Raw genomic sequence first — 19,048 nt, 5'->3', positions numbered from 1 at the left:
ACGCGACAGTCACAGCGGTTTTCTAACAATATTTCATCTTTAGTTCATGGCACAGTTCATCACTATACATACGGTAATAAGCTACACTTAGGACAGGGCTCTCCTTTAAGACACCTGTCATGCCAACAGATGGTGACTAAGAAAACAACGCTTGACAAAACTGGTGTATTTCCCACCGTCATGCATGCAGACATGATGCATTAACAGTCTGAGCTCGGAAAAAGTCTTTCTTGGCACTGGGACTCATACAGTAGCTTATGGAAAATGTCAGCTTATATCGGCACGGTTATTTTCAGCACACAGCAGACTACATGTACGCAGTTCAAGATACTAATGAGTTTCTCCGTTGCTTCATAAGACAAAACTGGATAAAGAGGTATTAAGAGTAGATACAGTAATGACCTTAGAACAGACAGGAATTTTAAATTCCTCCCCCCTTAGCAGCTACAGATAAGTCCAGCTGGTTATGTGCAATGAGGAAAATTAAGAGCAATAACAGTTTCAAGCCTTCACATCTTTTGTTTTTGCTTTGAAGCACAGGGGAGGAACGTGACTATGCATTGTTGTATGTGTCAAAGGTTTCGTTTGTGTTGCCTGTGTGCGTCAGAGTACAATCAGAGCCATTTGGTTGTTGTTTTTTTTTAAATAAGAAACACAGTGGGACATGTGTAGAGCTACATCAGTTCCTGAGTTTGTGTTTGGATTTGAGTGTAACTTATGTTTTGATGTATGCTGACGCTAAGTCAACCATTGAACTTTTGTAGAGCTTGTGAATCATCTCTGCAGAAACAATCTCATTTGATGATCAAACACACCTTAATACTGAGAGGGTACAATAAACAAATAATAACAAAAAAAAAGAAGTATTTTTAAGTAACCAACCTAAGTAAACAGCAGAGTGGGTCCGATTGCCTTGCAGTGTCAGAGGCAAATTTGGATACTGTTGTGATAAGTTAAGCGCGGTTTAGCCCAGCTTCATGCAAGAGCTGTTTGCTGTCATTCACCCCGGAGCAGAATATCTCTGGACGCCCCGCTTGCCTCCCTCCTGTTTCTTTTGTTGCAGTAGCCAGGTCAGAATAAATGCGCTTCTGCTCCAGCTGCTGCTTCTCTGGAACACAACGCAGTGTCTCCTAATTGGGCCTGCGTGGTCGTCGCATCCAGAAGGTTTGGCTCCAGTCCGGTGCAGCCTGTGGAAGTCCTGCTCGTTAAGACAGAGTGCAGCTGTCCTGCACGCTTCTGACGCCTTCACCATCGGGCGGGGCGTCTCCGCAGAGAAACAGATGAGTTGTGTGTGCATTTGTACATATGTGTCAGCTTTTTTTTTTGTTCTTTTCAGTAGAACATTTGTTGCCTCTTCCTGCCGAGTCTTTTGCTTTTACAGGGCATTTTTCGTGTTATGTTTTTTTTTTCGTCGTTTGCATGAAAACAGTCCCGTCACGTGTCGAGCAGCATTACACAAAGGATCCGTCTGCACAATCCAGATCCCTCCTCAAGTGAAGAATTTGCAGTTCGTGGAGTCAATAACACAGTACCGTGTGCACTTGAGGAAACCATAAGACCTGTAATTGCAGAAGAAAAACGTCAACTTAAAGATGATTGTTATTCTTTCTCACGCAGATAACACAACCAGTGGCGTTCACGCTTTTTTTTTCAGTGCTACCTAATTTTTTTGTATTTTTATTGAATATGCCAAATTTTCTTATGGCTTAAAATGCCAGTGAGCAGTATTTCTATGTTAAGTTTTCTTTGTTTGCACTTTCTCATGCTGCATCTGATTATGACAGCCTAATGTGCAATGTGTGTGTTTATAAATCAGTAAGCATTCCTAAATAAGGTGAATTATAATGATCTGCTTTCAGACGTTGCCTACTTAGTAAACATGTATGTTGATTTAACCTCAGTATAAGCACTGATCTGGAACATCTGCCATGATGCAAATAAGGATTCTTCATAAAATCAAGAAACTTAGAACCCTGAACATCCGCCTCACGAAACTGTTAAACAACACCAGTGTCTTCAGTCAGAGGCTTCTTTAGCTCTGCTGTAATACAGACCACTACAGGAAATTCTTCATGTAGACAGTCGTCTGTATCTACAACAACCCGTTGAAGAACTTGGGATAATGAGCTACATGTAGATTCCCTCTGGGATAGTTAAATTAATTTTGAATTGAATTGTATAAAGTCTGTAAATGCTTTAAATGAACAGAAGATTTTCATCATCAAGGCCAAAGAATATGGCAGACACATCAGGGTGAAAGTGGTGAAGAAGTTTTAAGTAGGTTTCAAACTAAATGACTGTTCGGCCTGTCACAAGAAAATGGAAAAAGTGACAACTTGTTTTTCATCAGCGGCGAGAAGCAGGTCACAGTTGAGGGAAAGATGGATGGAAAACCTTCTAGAGGCTTCAAAAGAGTTGAAACTTGGGATCCAGACTTATATTTAAACGATAGGCATCAACTTGACTTTTAAAAGTAATGCTCAGAGATGTTCTCCATCCAATCTGGCTGAGCATGAGCTATTTTAAAAAGACAAATGGGCAAAAAAAAAAAAAAAATGTCCAGCTCTAACTGCCCTGAAAGGCGGTTCTGCTAAGCTTTGAGGGCAGAAGAGAAACACTTCCTGCACTCTTCAGGTTTTTACTTCTAAAAAGCTTTACAAATAATTTTCCTACCACTTCATAATTATGGACTAGTTTGCCTTGCTTTAATCCAAAAACATGGCATGAAAATAGATGGAAGTTTGTGGTCGTAGTGTGTAAGCGTGAAAAACATCAAGAGAAATTAATGCTTTTCGAGGGACTTTCTATGTAGACTCTGCTATTTTCAATCAGGAGCTTTTTATGTCTGAGTCACATAATGGCACGAGTTAAGTGGCGTTGCAAACAAACCTCATCTGAAGATCAACACCATATCAACAGAAAACAAGTAAAAAGCAGCAAAATGCAAAGAATGCTTAAAAAGTGCAGTTTAGGAAGAAAAAGTAAACAAATTGCTCTCTTTTCTACCAAAATATAAAAAGGTGACAACTCGCTCTGGACTTTTGCACAGTGCCGTCTAGAACAGGTATATTTTGTACTCACCCTGGAAGATATGAGTTACACGTTTGGTATCCAAAGTCTTTTCCATCACACTCTTCAGCCCCTTCATAGCGGTATCCGTCTCCACAGTTAGCGTGTTTACACTCTACAGTAAGATGAGACAGCAGGAGTGTGGAGGTCAGGTTCTGCGTGCGCAGCAAAGTAGAACTAAGGAGGCTGTTGAAGAACATTTTGCGTGTACTTACTGACGCAGCTGTCTGTGACAACTCTGTTCCGGTCATCACACTCCTCCCCGTTGGAGATCTGCACTATCCCGTCACCGCAGTAACCTTCATCGTCAGGTGCGTTTTCCATGGACTGGAAGGGCATCATCTGGAATGGAAAGGTCTTTTGCAGAATTTTAGCGACTTGAACAAAAAAGGAAACACCTAACAAAAAAAAAAAAAAAAAACAATTGGATAACAGTCGGAATGCAGTTATACCTGGATTGGCAGCCAGCCATCAATGTCTTTGAAATAGAGCGTTTTCTGGTCTTTTCGGAATGCGAGGGCGTTGTCGGTGTGAAGGCGCTCCAGTTCCTCCTCGTTACTCACCACAAATATCTGAAACGGGAACGTTTCAGATATTTGATCAAATACCTAAAGCATCTGATCAAACAAGTCAGATCAGATGCTTTAGTTAGTTGAACTGTATGCTATTAAAATCGGTTACAATCGATTACATCATACTATGGGGCTACTTTTCTTCAGCAGGAACAGAAAAGTTACTCATGGCTAAACGTGGGATAATACTGAAAGAAAACCAGTCGCAGAAGACTTGAGATGGGAGCAGAGGTTCAGCTTCTAGCAGAACAACAATCCTTTGGTGTCGACACTAATAAAATAATAATAAAATTCCAATAAATGTTCTTTTTTATGTCTGTATAGTGGAAAAACCTAAACACTTTTACACAATTAACTAATTTAGTTTCTCAAAACATTTGACTGGCTTAATTTTTAAATTATACTTATGTATAATTCCCAGTATATCTTTTTAATAGCAACAAGTTTTGCGTACAACAGGCACTTTGGGATAGCTTCCTGTGTTGGCGTAGTCATCAAATGGTGAAGTGCTGAGGGAGCTGCAGCCACAGTTCCCAGGAGGACCCGGTGGACCTCGAGCCCCTTTTGCTCCAACCATGTAGAGCCCTGCAACGAGAAAAGACGTGAATTATCGACGTATTGCTGAAAACACAGAAAGGACGAATAAAAACGAAATCTAAGGGTGAAGGAAAACGTCAAAAGCCCGGCGTTTGGTTGTCTGAATAAGCTGAAAATGATCAATAACTAACAGAAGGTGATTTAAATACCACAAGTCATCATATACAGTATCAATGATTCATCTATCAAGAAGCAGACTCAATTAGTGCGCCAGTTAAAAGTCACTTTGGTTATGTGGTGACATAATATTTTCTAAACTGTGGGGAGGCCTGCCATGTGTAAACTTACTTTAGCCTCATGATGTCATCATCACAGCCTCCAGTTTCAACTCGGGAGCTCACATTTCGTTACTGCTATATAAGACTAGTGGTGATGCATGGCCCATTGCTCTAAAGTCTGCTTTTCTTTTGCTGAGTTCTTTCAGCCTTTGACAAACTTTGAGGCAAAAAATAGCACAAAAACAAACAAACAGAAAAATCTTTCGACATTTAAGTTTTGCATAGTCGCAAAGAAATGTGTCTGTTTTAAGTCGAGAAATTTCGAAACTTGTTGCACGTGTACCTGCGGCAGGTGAACCAGGAGGTCCGGGGTGACCAGGAGATCCCTGAGGACCTGCAGGTCCAATAGGTCCAGTTTTCCCAGGATCTCCTTTCTGTCCCTGAGACAAAATGAAGTAATAGAGGCACCTTGAATATGTCAACGTCAAATTCAAGTTTTGCTCTAGAAATATACAGCACATATGATAACAATGCAGCGATCTATTTAAGTCAGTAGTTCATGCAATTCTTAGCCTCTTCCAATGGTTTACATGAAATTCCTCCCAAAGTGAATATGTGCAGGGATTAGGAACTCGATAAAAGGCTAAGTGGGAAAAATGAGTTCCAATATGTTCTTCTAAATGTACTGCACGATTCAACACAATCTTCTCGCCTGTTTTCCTCTCTTTCCAGGCCGGCCTGTCGGTCCTCTGTTTCCTGAGATTCCAGGCTCTCCTTTTGGACCCATTTCACCCTGCGCAACAAGCGAGATCAATGGGGTATTACGAATAATAATATTTTACCTAGTCAAATGTTGCACTTCTAATAAACCAAAGAATAAACGTCTGCTCATTTGAGCCTTACTTCCCTTTTGTCCAAGCATTCCTGGGAAACCCATGGCGCCCTGTGAGCAGAAAACAGCACATGCTTCATGTTTCATGTAGCACATGTATTCAAACCTCTGCTGACGCATCATGCTCACCTTGTCTCCTCTAACTCCATGCTCACCACGATCACCTCGGGACCCCTGAGAAGAAACAGTGTGTGTACTTCAGATGGTTTATCTCCTTCAAAGCGAAAATGAGTAAAATGATAAGGTACCTTTTCCCCTTTGTACCCAGGTAAACCCTACGATTAAAGAGATTTGAAATAATGAGACAACAGTAAATAAAAAAAAAAAAAAAAGGGTAAAGTTGACACCAGTGCTTTATGAGTGGATCGTACCCTTGGCCCCATCGCTCCTCGAGATCCGGGCAAACCCATCAAACCTGGGTCACCTTTCTCACCCTGATCATATAAAAAAAAAAAATATTTAAACATCTGGAGCAGGTTGACTTCTTAAAAACACGTCCAACTAAACCCTTGTTGAAAATGTTTTCCCCTGTACTTCCAGTCCCTGCTATTTACAACCTTTTAAAACTATTCATACCCCAGTTTCAAGCAAATAAAAGCTTCACCAAAGCCAAATGTTGAATTTTGGTCTCATCTGAACAGAGTCTCCAAATTTTTACCATTTTTCTTGTCGGTTTTCCATTACAATTGGTGTTGTGAAGTGCGGGACTAATATTTGTCCTGCACTTATTTTATTTGACTAATATTTGTCCTCCACAGCTTTTGTCAGCAAAAGCTGTGGAGTTTTGCTGCTCAAGAGTTACTGAGGGTCTTTTAGTTGCTTCGTTTCTGAACTCCTCTCCACCGGGTCTCCCAAACGCTCTGCGGTGCTTCTTGACTGTGACGAAGCTCGAGAGGCATGGACACTTTCTGCAAGGTGCTGTGTTGGTTATATGGCGTTTCACGAGGTCTACATTATGAGGTCTGACTTACTCACTTTGTCCCCAGGTGGTCCCGGCCATCCTGCAGGTCCCTGTTGCCCAGGAAGCCCAGGAGGCCCAGTCCGACCCTGGTGTGACACATCGGTTTTGTAAGTTTATAAAATCAGGACTTTTATTGGTACTTTGTTTTAGAGGTTTAGAACAAAAACAAGAGAGAGAGAAAGAGAGAAAGAGAAGTCTGAATGTCACATCAGATGACAGGCAGCACAGTGCAATGTCTGTCCATTCCTGCTGCACATGTAGAAGCAGAATGGCTTTAACGAGCACTGTCACTTTCCTCTCTTTAATTAAATGATGGCTGTATTTAGAACTGGGAGTCTTTGCTTCTTGGGAATAAAATGATTAATGATCTGGCTGAAGCACTAAGCTAAATTGCACTGCAGTGCTGCAAACATGCTCGGTAAGGGGCTGCACTTACTGCTCCGCCACACGGACCAGGAACGTTTTAGAGCTCACTTCTCTTCTTGCTTTTGCCAAGAAACAAACAACAAGAGTCTCCTGATCTTCATCTGAAGATCAGGAGATGTGTTTCTTCTCGGGCGCGAATCCTGATGCCGCACGCAGAGTCATGTCAGCGTGCATGACTGAGGTGTTTAGCCTCAGCAGCCCCTGCATCCCTAGCATCCTGACAGCCTGCCTGCTCTGTCTCCTGTCAAGGTTGTGCACTCGCACGCAGTGCCTCTTCTGATGTGCACTTGCTTGCAGGGGATGCAGAGGGGATGCTTTGTGTCGTTTTTGAGAAAATTCACTTACAGTGGCAAGGAGAACGGCATGATTAACGGGGACTCTCACCTTTTGCCCAGGTCTTCCAATTTCTCCCTGACGACAGGATGTGGAGGAGGGGATAAGGACAGCAGGCGCTTAATGAACTTCCCAAAAGCATTTTTCAGTCATGTGCAACAGGTCAATTCAATCTGCCTTTTCAGGAATAATTACAAGATGAGGAAATCAAATAAGCTGCTTACTTTTTCTCCTTTAGGCCCTCTCATTCCAGGAAATCCAGGGGGACCCTGGTTATCATAAGAAAACACAAAAATAATTGGTTATGAATCACATAGATAGGCATCTAAATTAGTTTTACTGTCGGCAACATGCTTCTTGGAGAGCAGAGCTGCAGTTTTAATTAGCTGAAGGCTGACTGGTCTCTATTGATTGGAGAAGTGCCTCCTGGGTCTTTATGATGGACTGAACTGCAGACCGTCTGGTGGTGTAAGCAGAAGCCTCAACAACCGCTTGAGGTAAGCTGCCTATTACTCACAGAAACTCTAATTTCTCAGCAGCATTGATCTGGTTCACAAGCACAAACGGAATGAAAATAATATATATATATATATATATATATATATATATATATATATATATATATATATATATATATATATATATATATATATATATATATATGTGTGTTATGACTTGAAAACACAAACAAATGACCATCGTACGCCGGAGATCCCTGGATTTTACGCGACACAGCACGCCTTCCCAGCTCCTCGGACAGTTTCTGAGAATGATGTGTGGCACACTGGCTGGCAGTGGAAAAAGGCTATTTGTGTCGCAGCTAAATGTGGAGCGTTAATGGACTGTTGTGCTGTAAGGGCCAGAGAAATCCCCATCTTCTCCGCAGGAACTATCAAGTCGGAGGGGCGACCGGGGCAAATATTTTGCTCGAGTACCAAAACGCTTCCCTTCTATGAAGTGATTTGTAGTCAAGCCACATAATTGTTAGTGCGTGAAGCAGGACGAGTTGGATGTGTTGAAATGTCAGCGATGAGATCTCGAATCTTAAGAGTTTGGTGCTTTACCTGAGGCCCAGGAGGTCCAGCAGGACCAGGCGGGCCCTGGACACAGGCAGAACCTTTACTCTTAAGGCCAGACTCACTGCCATGATGTGAACCGCCTTCTTCCTGTAAAACATGAGGTTTGATTTCAAATTAATCAGATCTACATTCAATTGTCTCAACATAAACAAAACACCAGGAGAACTCTGGTGCCAAACATATCTAGCAGCCCATATGACTGTAACCTAAGGACATATTAACAGCTTCATACTCCACAATAGAAAGTCACATGACTCACAAGTGTGTGGCGGCGCCAAAGTGAAGGGGGTGGAGGGAAGAGCGGGGGTGGTGGAGGACTCAGTAAACAGCATGGGTTAAATCTCTTCTGCTGCTCCTGGGATCTGAGAGCTGTGCACAGCGTACATGCAGTCACAAATTAAGCCGGAGGTTAAAAAGTTCTCTTGACCTGTCAAGTTTATTTACCTGTCGAAATAGCAAGCTGTTTATTTAAATATTCAAATATGAAATCAACCACTGTTTTTACCTTTTAGTTCAAATTCACACTCGTTTAAAAAAATGTAGCCTTAGGAGCGCTAAAGTCTCAGCTTGGCTTTTGACGCATCGGTGAACGACAAGACCAAATCAATGGAAGGCTCTAGTGTCAAGTGTTAAACTTGTGATCGTTAAATGCGTACGTCAGACAACTAGAGTGACTGAAGGATTAGGCTAGTCAAAATAAAGAGCCTAAATGGAGCACTTGTTGACTGGTTACAGACTTACCCATTGCTGTCCAGATCACAAAAACTGTCAACTAATGATTTTATGCACTTTATTGCAGTTGTTCACTGACACGGAAAATTAGCCTAGAAGAAGAGCTTAGCTTCAGTTAGTCAGCTAGTTGAAACTGATTTGAGCAGAACGGTGGTGGAAACATGCATTGGCTGGCTGACCAATGGAAGGACGCTAGTTGACTTAAGGGAAGTCCAGTTGTCAGTGTTACAGAGCTGATGCAACTAAAAATGTCAAATAGTGTACATGTTCACTAGTGCAGCTAGAAAGTGTTTACCTCTTGAGTAGTGTGTGCAGAACTAAACCACTGGTAAAGCATAACTAACTTCACATTAGTTAATTATGTGAAGTGTTTTCGCTGGACTAGTAAGCTACTCTATTTGAAATTCTTAGCTGGTTAACCAGCTAAGAATTTGTAAATAGTAAAAATATTGTAAACGGTCTGCTCTTTTAAAATGCTGTATCAAGTTCAAGGACTTGATAAAATGCTGTAATTAAGCCTAAGTGGGTGAAGCCTTTTTTTTTTTTTTTTTTTTTTTTTCCAGACAAGTGAACTACTGCATTTCAACTAGTTTGCCTGAATGAAGATAATGTTCAAATATATAGCTAGTGCAATACTGCAATTCATTTCCATATTAAACTCATATGGCTAAGAAATGTTTGCTGCTTGACTAACTCGTAACTTGACTTATGCTTTTGGCTCTTATGTTAAAAAGTATTTGAAATAGTTTAATATATTATTCCCTTAGGTTAGTCTAGGTAATCTCCTGCTGACTATCAGGTCAAAAAAACCTTCTAGTTAGCACTACTAGTCCAGCACCATGTCTTATTTGTGGAACTTCTGACCTGCTAGTTGTACTAGCAGCACTGCCAGTGTTTTATTTTTTTTCTAACTCTGCTAAATATTAAACTAGTGAGGGCTAATGTTTTACTGTAATGCAATATAACTACTGCAGAATAGTCACAAACTGGTTGGCAATGATGGCTGATTTCAGTGATATTGAATATTCACAAAAATGACTTGCCCTACTGTTACAACTCATTTCTGACTATATTGTAAACGTGAGCAAAGAAATATTAAACTTTAAACTTGTGCCCATCCATCTGCAAAGAAGCAACAGTGTGGAGTGATCTGACATATTTTGGTAGCTACCTTACAAGAGGGTAAAAGATGCACAAGCAGCATAAGCAACATGAAAACAGGTGCAAAATATCAAATCATGACACCCAGACACAGATATGAAGTGCTTCTCGCAGACGGACTGTAGCTCCTCTCACTATTTATAGAGGCATTTACAAGTCTACTTCAAGGGAAACAAGGAAAATCCAAACAACTCGACATTATGATGAGATCACAGTGAAACTCACAATCTGTATTTCCAGAAGCCCTCAGCCCATGTGTAATGCATGCACCAGTGCAGTAACTCACTCACACAGCAGCCCACCTCATGTGCAAGCTCATGGTTTTAGAAGCGCCTACCTGCTGGGAATGACAGGAAGCTGTCCAGAAATGAGGACTGAGCCAGGCAAAAAGAAAACCACAGTGGCAGACACAGTCCAACAGCTAGAAGGGTCATGCTGCCACAGATAGTTGCCCGACTTTACGTCTGAGCCACAGCAGCCTTGAAACGCTGCCTTTCTATCTCAGCTCCTCTCCTCTCCTCACCGTCCTCTCCCTCGCTGCCCTCCCTCTCTGCTCCCTCGTTCTGTCGGTTTCCCTTACGCCTTCACAAGAGAGTACGCTGACCAATACCCATTAAATCTTTCCTCTGCATCGGTGTGCTCTAAAATTACAGGAGACAGCACACCAGCTGCCTTCAGTGCCAATATTAGATCCCTACTACTGTAGAGGGGTCTTATTGTTGTTTCCACTCCTCTGTAGGGAGTCTTAATAAAGATAAAGCCACAATTTGCTATCCTGAAAATAGAACAACATAAGAAAGAGTGACCTCAATTAGAAAGTACTGCTATTTTTTTGTTTTTTTGCAAGATAAAATGCATTTGACGTTTGCACTGCAGTGTCAGAAATGAAACACCTCTGTTTTCTTAGTCCACGTGAAATTTTGCCAAAAGTCTTCAGGAGTTATCAAGATGTTTGTTGTCGAATATGAGAAAGGTCTTTGCAACTTTTTTGGCCCCCCTTCCTTTTGCTTTGAAACTCATGCCGTTTGGCACTAAGCTTTACTGAAGCAAGTGAGGTCTCGCACGTCACTGGGTATCGTTCTGGTTTATTTTACCTCTTGGAAGAGTGGAGTTAAGAAGAAAAGAAATTTTAAAAAATGGGGCAGTTGCATTTTTACCGTAGCGCTATGCTGCTTTGGCTAGGTCTTTTCCTCAATCAGAGCATCATTTCAAAACTCCATGTAGCATTTACTCAGGAAATTTTCGACACACAGTTTGATCTCTGATCTGAAACATTGAGGTGTTACAGAAGCAAAAAACAGAAGTCTGTAAGAAGAAAAATACTTTTTTACAGTATTGGAACTTATATTAATTTATCTCTTAAATTTATCAATAACTTTAATATGAATATTTCTTGACTTCATACAATCTTGCCTATCAGTCAACAGTATATGAAGTGCATGTAATAAATGTGTAGTTAAAAGTTTCATAGTTGCACTTTTATTTTCTGGATCATCTGTTGTGTCATTCACATGAAGGTTATCCTGAAAGATGAGGAAAAACGTGAAAAATCAATAGCATTTTTAAGTTCATTTGCTTTTATTGGTTTGTCATGTCACATGATTTTAGGTATTTTATTTTATCAAGCAACAGCAATATTCATTATCTTAACAGGTCATATTTAGTCTTTCAGAAGAAAATACTAACTATTGTGAAAGGTTTCACTGTAAAATGTTATTAGCTCCTAAAACGTAGCAAGAATCAAAAAACATTAATTATTTCATAGGAACAATCAATGAAATTAAAACAGTTTCATGTTTTAAAGCTTCCACCGCTCATCAGATGACGTTCTGGATGAAGGTTTGAGTCTTAAAGGTTGGAGCGTGTGAGCCAAGGAAACTCCTGTAAACACAGACACCATCAACATTCATTAGATCATCACTAATGTGACATCCATCCGACCAATGGGGTTTATTTTCATTACTCTCAGACTCGACTTTGTCTTCTATGTCCATATATAGATGCTAAACACCAACCTAACTAACCCACTTCAGAAAAAGAAACAGGTTTTCTGCAAGCGCGGAACCTCAGCACCAGACACAGACCTTCACGCAACCTTCAGATTTGCCTGCTGAGGGTTGCGTGGATACATTCAACATAAACAAAGAGAGGCTGTGCTTTCTAATTACAGGATCCCTGAAATAGAAAGGTCAGCTTGGAGTTAGACGAAGGGATTGTGAGGGGGATACAACAGTTCGGCTATGCACCTGGGGTGCGCGGATTAATGCCCCGGGTGGGACGTCGGTCTACAAAGCGGTGGAAGGATGAGACGAGGGTCGAGCTGTTTGATGCTCCATGCAAATCCTCAACTGCAACGCTCTTTTATCCTTAAAGGACAGCCAGTTGTGCTGCTGAGAGGGTCAAAAGGTTCTTGTGCTCCCCCTGACTTCCTACAAAATCTAAAACATATTGCTTAGGAATATGTGTACCCTCTGGATATATAGTAAAAGGGGAACTACATTTGTTGACCCTTTTATTTCTTAAAATACATTAGTATATTATGCTGAGCAAGTTTTCATCATAAAAAGTCATGATAACAGGATTTCTGCTGCTTGGACCTTGCGGATACCTGGCTTATCGAAAAATCTGTGCCAGACTTGGCCGAACCAGCGAACACTCAGACTGTTGGTGTGGACAGGGACGTAAATTGGATGCGAGTCTTGCTGAAGCTTGCAACAGAGCTGAGGACTCCAAAGCTCACTAACGAAATGGAATCGATCTTGGAGAAGTTGCTAGTTTCGGTTCAATGGAACGACCAAACTAATTTGGATAATTGGGAACTGAGATGTATCAGAGAGACTTTAGGGAAGATTGAAATTTATAATCTACTCGACCTAAGACATTCTTTATCTGAATTGGCTTTTCCCGTGTTGCCTTAGAAGGGCTGCAGATTTCCAATCTCCTTGAAGATATGTAAACATATCGCTTCTTCCCACCTCACCCCCTCTTGTTATCCATGCAGCTGTGGAGCTGAGCGCTCCCAAGGACTTTCCTCGATAACAACATCTTATCAGACTTCTGCCGGGATGCCGAGCACTGTGGTTTCATGGCCCTATGATGTCACTGCCTTCACTCATATCTTTGTTTTGCCCTTTGTTTTGTCTGAATGTTGCCAATTTCCCTAATGTGTCCTTTCCTCTTTTTTATTTTATTTTGTTAGAAACTGTGGTATACTCACTTTTAACCCAGAAAAGAAATTAGACCAGAAGATACTTACTTATACTTATCTACCAACCCTGAATATGAGTCTAGTTTATTTACTTTGTATCAACATTATTAGCTTTTTCTTTTGCTCTTTCTTTTGGTTTGTTATCATTTTGTTTGTATTTCCTTTTAAATCCTGTAAAGCACTTTGTATTGCCTTGTTGCTGAAAATGTGTTATATAAATAAAATTACGTCAACCTTTACTTTTACCTTTAAGGGAGTTCCTAAGATTTTGCATTCATCAACGCTCCTGTCTGTTGTAGTTACCAACTCAGGCCACAGGGTGGCGTGAATTCACCCTACACATCCTATTTAACCTCTACTGTGAATGTAAATAAAGTGTTTAGTATCTTGTTACAGTGGCTGCTTCAATAATGAATACTCTCCTTGACTGGACTTTGTCAGTTGATGTGGGTGATCATTTACTAATTAAGTAAATTAGTATATAAAACTTCTGAAGGCATTTGCCTGGACCGAATTTTATTTAGGGTTGGCAGAGAAAAGGGGGAAGAAATAAAATGCTCACATCCTTTTTTTAAAAACTTTTTTGTAAAAAGAAACAAGCAAACTGAGACACGGTTCCTGGCACGTCTTCACCACGTATCAATTCATGTTGGTCAATCAGATAAAATCTCAATGGAATATACTGAAGTTTGTGGGATGACAACGTCCGACAGGCACTATATAAAAACTGAGTCAATTCCTATCAGAACCATGACTGATCAATGTAATTACAGAGGTGTTCATGTACCTGCTGCTTTCGGTCAGATGACGGGTCAATGAGCACATTGAGCAGACTCGGTCTCTCCCAGTCAGTCAGGCAGAGCTGCAAGGCACCGCGCAGCTCCTCCGCAGTCCTCACCAGAAACCCTCGACCTCCAAACGCTGTCATTACCTCGTCGTAGCGGGCGTCGGGCAGAAGGGAGACGGGAGGCGCTCTGAAGGAGAGTACACATTTAGGAAGGCGATTATACATAGAAATACAAATTAGATGATACATGTTGCACTTTCTCATTAATGAAAGACTCACACAGAGGTAAGGTCACCCATTTTCGCCATTTCTTTCCACGTGTCGGCGTCTACTCCACTGTAAATGCCGTTGTTATTGACCACTATAATGATCACAGGCAGATTATACCTAGTGATAAGGAAAATAAACAAAGTACCTGTCCGCTGGTGTTGGAAAAATTAACATGACTGCATTATGGAAATTGTGTGACCGACCTGCACATGGTTTCGACCTCCATGCCGGAGAAGCCGAAGGCACTGTCTCCCTCCACACAGACGACTCTTTGGGGTTTGATCCTGCTCGTCTCCACAGCAGCTGCTGCTATGGCGAAGCCGAGGCCGACTCCCATCGTTCCAAAGGTGCCCGCATCCAACCTTCACGTCAACACAGTTACTCTACTCAGGCTCCTCTATTGACTTTATTCAGCCAATTTTACTGGCACCCTTATGGAAATATGTGAAATCCCTTGGAATAAGGAATCTTTTTATTACAGTGGAATAATTTCACAAACAAAATGTGGAAAAATCCATTAACTAATTTGGGTAATTTTATTCACCCTATTTTGGGGCGACCAATAAGTCTGCCACCTCTTCTTTTGCTAAAAAAATATTTCTTGCCATACTTTTTACCCAATAAAAGAAATGTGTTCTAGTTAAAGGTTGTTTTTCGTCCCTAAGTTGCAGCACTTTGAGATTATGCCGCTACAAATAAAATATAGATTGTTTTTAAAAAGATCACAATATTAAAATATTTTAGCGGTGCTCAGAAATGTGACATTTCACTGCAAGCGTCCTTTGATCACATGTCAGGCACAGTTTCATTTTAAAAGATATAAAGTTAGGGCTAATCCTGGGATTGATGTTTGACATTTTAACCAATTTAAGACATAATTGCATTAAGTTGAAAAGAAATGACATGCATGACCATTTCTGGTAGAACGTAAACAAAAAATATATATATATTATATACTAATTTCAGAGTAGTTATCAGATGTGCAGTCATCTCCATCTGTCCACTCTGTGCCACTTGATGCTGATGAAACACCTTACCTGTGTCGGGGTAGGTAGTTATTCAGCATGGTGCGTCCAATGTCCATAGTGTTAGCGCCCTCGCTAACGATGATGCAATCGCGTGGAAGCAGCTGAGAGATTTGGTGAAACACAGTGTAGTAGTTCATGGGCAATGTTGCCTTAAGAGCCAGAGCCTGTTACGAAAGCAAGAGCTTCAATTAGGAATATCTGCAAAGAGTTTGAAACAGCAGATTTGTCCGAAATGAGAGCAGTCAGACCCACCCTTGATATTTTTGCATTAGCAGCAACCTTCTCGCTGAGCGCGCTCCACCACTCGGTCTTAAATGGATATTTCCAGCCATCTTTGCGGATGCACGTCAGGAGCTGAAGGGAAAAAAAAAATGCAATTATTTAATCAGTCAACATCTACAGGGAAGATGAAGTACTGACTCTCATGTCAGACCTGAGATACAACAGCACCGACGTCCCCCAGGAGAGCAACACCTGCCTTCACGTTGTTCCCCATCTCCTCGGCACAGAGATCAACCTGGAAGAATCGTTTGGTTTCATTTTATTATAGCGCCGAGACGCCTGCAGCAGATTATCGTGCAAACTTAGGGTTTTAACAGCTGTGCTGTGAAATATTGGCTATGACATTTACGCACCTGAATGATTTTAACATGAGGATTAAATCTGGGTGGGAGACCAAAATGCAGCATCCAGTTCAGCCTCGCTCCGAGCAGAAGAACGACGTCGGCTTGAAGAAGAGCTCTTTGCAACAGATTAAAAAAAAAAAAGAATAAGAGCAATAACAAGTTTAGGTTAATGTTTGTGGGAGACGCTTCGTAAAGATGTGCAAAAATAAATCTAACTTCACTGCAGAATTTAAACAAAAAATGCAGAAAATAATAATAATAATAATAATAAAAACATGTGAATGTTCAGTTCTGGAGCTTGATTAGGTTACAGCAGGTGGCCGACCTGGAGCGGGCGGCGGACACACAGCTGGGGTGATCGTCGGGCAGGACTCCTTTGCCCATAGGTGTGGGCAGGAACGGGAGCCCACTCTCCTCCACAAACTCCCTCAGCACAGCCTCCGCCCTGCTGTAAGCTGCTCCTGCTCAGAACACACACCTTCACAACCTCATTCTGTTGCAACTAATTTGCATTGCAGGCAAAAAAAAATAGTTACACCTGTATAAGTTTGAAAAAAAAAAATTCTTTGTCTTACCCTTTCCAATGATGATCAAAGGTGTCTTTGCTTCTTTTAGGACAGAGAGGGCATCTTCAACTGCAGGGCTGGCGGCCAAACTCACAGGTGGAGGTGGACAGCAGGACACTTCCCTGCAGAAGAGATCCATTTATCTTATTCTTTTACACTTTGAACGGCCATTTAGATAAAAAAGACGCATTAAAATCAAACAAACCTGACTTTGTCCCGCTCTACTCTAGCATTGACCATGTCCCCTGCGATGTCAACGTAGACAGCACCCGGGCGTCCGTATATGCTGGTGCGGACCGCCTGTGTGCGAACAAATACGATCAAATCTAATTCACTCTTAAGGAATCCTATTTACGTGAAAACAAACGATACACGCAGTCACCTTCTCTATGACTGAGGGGATAGCTTCCAGACTGCTGGGCCTGGCAGTAAACTTGCTGTAGAGGCGGCACGCCTCCACCTAAGAATGAATAAAACCGGAGTCAGAGCAGAGACTCGGAGTGAAAGAGAAACCCACAGGAAGGTAGAATCACCTGGGGAAACTCCTGAAAGGCCCCCGCCGTTTCCTGGTTTCGATCCGAGGAGCCGCCGACCACGAGCACTGGCCTGCGTGGAGAAACCACCGCCACTTTGACCTTTTCACATTCCACCATATCAAACTTCAATTCTTTTCAGTTCTCTGATACAGCTTCATGGTTCTTTGTTCAACAATGTTCTCCAACAAACCTCTGAATGGACGTCATTTAATAATTAGGTGACTACTCATGTATTTTGTGGAAACAAAATTGAAACATACATATCTTCATAATTGTGTACTTACTCTCTATATTGTCCTTCCATTTCCTTTTTTTTTAATTTGTTTATTGTTTTTTTTAACTATATGTAAACACCAACACAAGTAAACAAGAACAAGCCACCCCGAACAAACATGGAGCACAGCAGTGTCAACATAAAATAAAATAAAAAATAATTAATTAATTTAAAAAATATATAATAATAATAATAATAATAATAATAATAATAATTAAATAAATAAACTACAACAAAAAAAGACATACATACTGCCCACATACACAAAGTACAAACAGACATTCCCAGGCATGGATTAAAATAGTCAAAAACTCTCGGGCCAAGTGAGTGATACAGTAAATGTAAAGAAATAAAGTCCTTCCACTTCCAAATAATAATAAAATGAACGATAACAGTAAATGAAATAGTTTTAGGGTGTGGATGAAAACAACAGAGGTGACAGTGAAAGAGGAAAAGTTTCACTGTGGTGTAATACCAGCAGTTCATGTTGGCGTTTGCCATCCCACCCAGAGCGTGAATGAGTCCAGGTCCAGACACCACCAGGCAGGCTCCAGGTCTGGGGTCAGAGGTCAACAAGAATGTAGCAACATGTCAAGCATCAAAGAAGGACACAGCAGCAGCCCGGACACATTGGTCAGCTCCGCAAACAAGAGCTCTTACCTCCCGGTTATGTATCCAACCGCGGATGCAGCGTAGCACGCCTGCAGGGCGACAGGACAACCTGTGAGATCCAATCATGACACCGGAAGGATTTGGTCACTTTTTAAAGAGTGCAGATCGTTTACCGCCTGCTCGTTACGCATCCCCACATATTTGATCCCAGCGGCCTGAGCAGCCATGGCCACTTCAATGATGGGGACACCGACTATCCCAAACATGTACTCCACCTTCTGCGGGGAGAAAGAAGCAGAATCTTAGTGAACTCTGACACAGTTCTGCAGCGGTGAAGCTGCGCCTGAACGCCCGAGCTCACCTGAGTTTTCAGAGACTCGGCAATGAGCTGAGCGCCTGTCACTTCGTCCATGACTCCTGACAAGTAGCTTTAATATATATCAATATGTGTGTGTGTGTGTGTAGTTGGATATTACTGATCAAACCGATGTGACTTCTCAGCGGAGCACTAAAGACACGCCCCTTTTTTGTTCCGTTTCCGGGATGAAGACCAATCAGCGGAGAGACTGTATGTGTCCGCCCTCAGAGCGGTTGGATGAGGATTCAGAATCTTGTTTAGGATTCAGCTCATCTGGCTCAGTTCAGTTCTAGTTTCACAGCAGGGTCCAAACTAGATCCAGCACAAGGATAAGCTTAGTGTCCCCTGGTTGGCTTAAAGACCCAGTGAGCTCTATAAAATTGTTTATAAAACAATTACAATTTCTCTAGAACTAAGTTATTTAGACTTTGCAATTAATCTTAAACTGAACCACTGTACTAGGAACAGCTGTTGAGACTTACATACCCTCTCCATCCTTTTTAAAGCTGGGAAAATGTTTTAAAGTTATTAAAGGCAGTACGTTTGGAGCATCACAAAAAATACATCTCATTTCAAGTTCAGTGACAGTCAGAGATCCATTAACGAATCACAGATATTGCAGCTCAAATACTGAAGAATCTGTGTTCCTATTCAATAAATGCTTCAGAATGAAAAACTTCCACAATTTTCAGTTTCATAAATACATTAGCAACATTAGGGTGTTGCTAAATATATTAGCAATA

At 41.3% G+C, this 19,048-nt stretch overlaps 2 protein-coding genes and 1 long non-coding RNA gene across 5 annotated transcripts; 1 reads left to right on the top strand and 2 right to left on the bottom strand.

Annotated features, from left to right (window-relative positions):
* Positions 1 to 1,367: 1,367 nt before the first annotated feature.
* On the bottom strand, positions 1,368 to 10,784 carry colq (collagen-like tail subunit (single strand of homotrimer) of asymmetric acetylcholinesterase). Of its 2 annotated transcripts, XM_055047568.1 has the most exons (17): positions 10,378 to 10,784; positions 8,407 to 8,516; positions 8,133 to 8,234; positions 7,293 to 7,337; positions 7,120 to 7,146; positions 6,324 to 6,395; positions 5,720 to 5,782; positions 5,597 to 5,623; positions 5,478 to 5,522; positions 5,366 to 5,399; positions 5,169 to 5,251; positions 4,800 to 4,896; positions 4,096 to 4,226; positions 3,522 to 3,641; positions 3,285 to 3,426; positions 3,082 to 3,184; positions 1,368 to 1,559 (listed from the first exon to the last, which is right to left on the bottom strand). In XM_055047568.1, exons 1-17 carry the CDS (start codon positions 10,472 to 10,474, stop codon positions 1,490 to 1,492), a joined length of 1,368 nt encoding a protein of 455 aa, XP_054903543.1. In that variant the 5' UTR covers positions 10,475 to 10,784; the 3' UTR covers positions 1,368 to 1,489. The 2 variants fall into 2 exon arrangements, with proteins under 2 accessions (XP_054903543.1, XP_054903544.1); XM_055047569.1 differs by lacking the exon at positions 7,120 to 7,146.
* On the top strand, positions 5,481 to 13,326 carry LOC129371156 (uncharacterized). Of its 2 annotated transcripts, XR_008607128.1 has the most exons (6): positions 5,481 to 5,592; positions 6,107 to 6,263; positions 6,335 to 6,416; positions 7,131 to 7,230; positions 7,307 to 7,565; positions 12,211 to 13,326. It is a non-coding gene; the product is annotated as an uncharacterized LOC129371156 (long non-coding RNA). The 2 variants fall into 2 exon arrangements; XR_008607127.1 differs by lacking the exon at positions 5,481 to 5,592 and having other exon boundaries at positions 5,799 to 6,263.
* Positions 11,430 to 18,464, bottom strand: hacl1 (2-hydroxyacyl-CoA lyase 1). The gene is made up of 17 exons (XM_055047566.1): positions 18,309 to 18,464; positions 18,121 to 18,225; positions 17,996 to 18,036; positions 17,811 to 17,891; positions 17,059 to 17,131; positions 16,908 to 16,985; positions 16,731 to 16,825; positions 16,535 to 16,647; positions 16,285 to 16,420; positions 15,969 to 16,074; positions 15,767 to 15,850; positions 15,586 to 15,687; positions 15,343 to 15,497; positions 14,509 to 14,667; positions 14,315 to 14,422; positions 14,036 to 14,222; positions 11,430 to 11,921 (listed from the first exon to the last, which is right to left on the bottom strand). The coding sequence occupies exons 1-17, from the start codon at positions 18,357 to 18,359 to the stop codon at positions 11,889 to 11,891; spliced, it is 1,707 nt and encodes a 568-aa protein (XP_054903541.1). The 5' UTR covers positions 18,360 to 18,464; the 3' UTR covers positions 11,430 to 11,888.
* Positions 18,465 to 19,048: the final 584 nt, after the last annotated feature.

Source organism: Poeciliopsis prolifica, unplaced genomic scaffold (genome assembly GCF_027474105.1).
Source record: "Poeciliopsis prolifica strain line A6 unplaced genomic scaffold, Auburn_PproV2 SCAFFOLD026, whole genome shotgun sequence".
In the NCBI taxonomy this organism is placed as follows: Eukaryota; Metazoa; Chordata; class Actinopteri; order Cyprinodontiformes; family Poeciliidae; genus Poeciliopsis; species Poeciliopsis prolifica.
The sequence above is the reverse complement of the archived record's forward strand: the minus strand, read 5'-3'. Positions and strand labels throughout refer to the sequence as shown.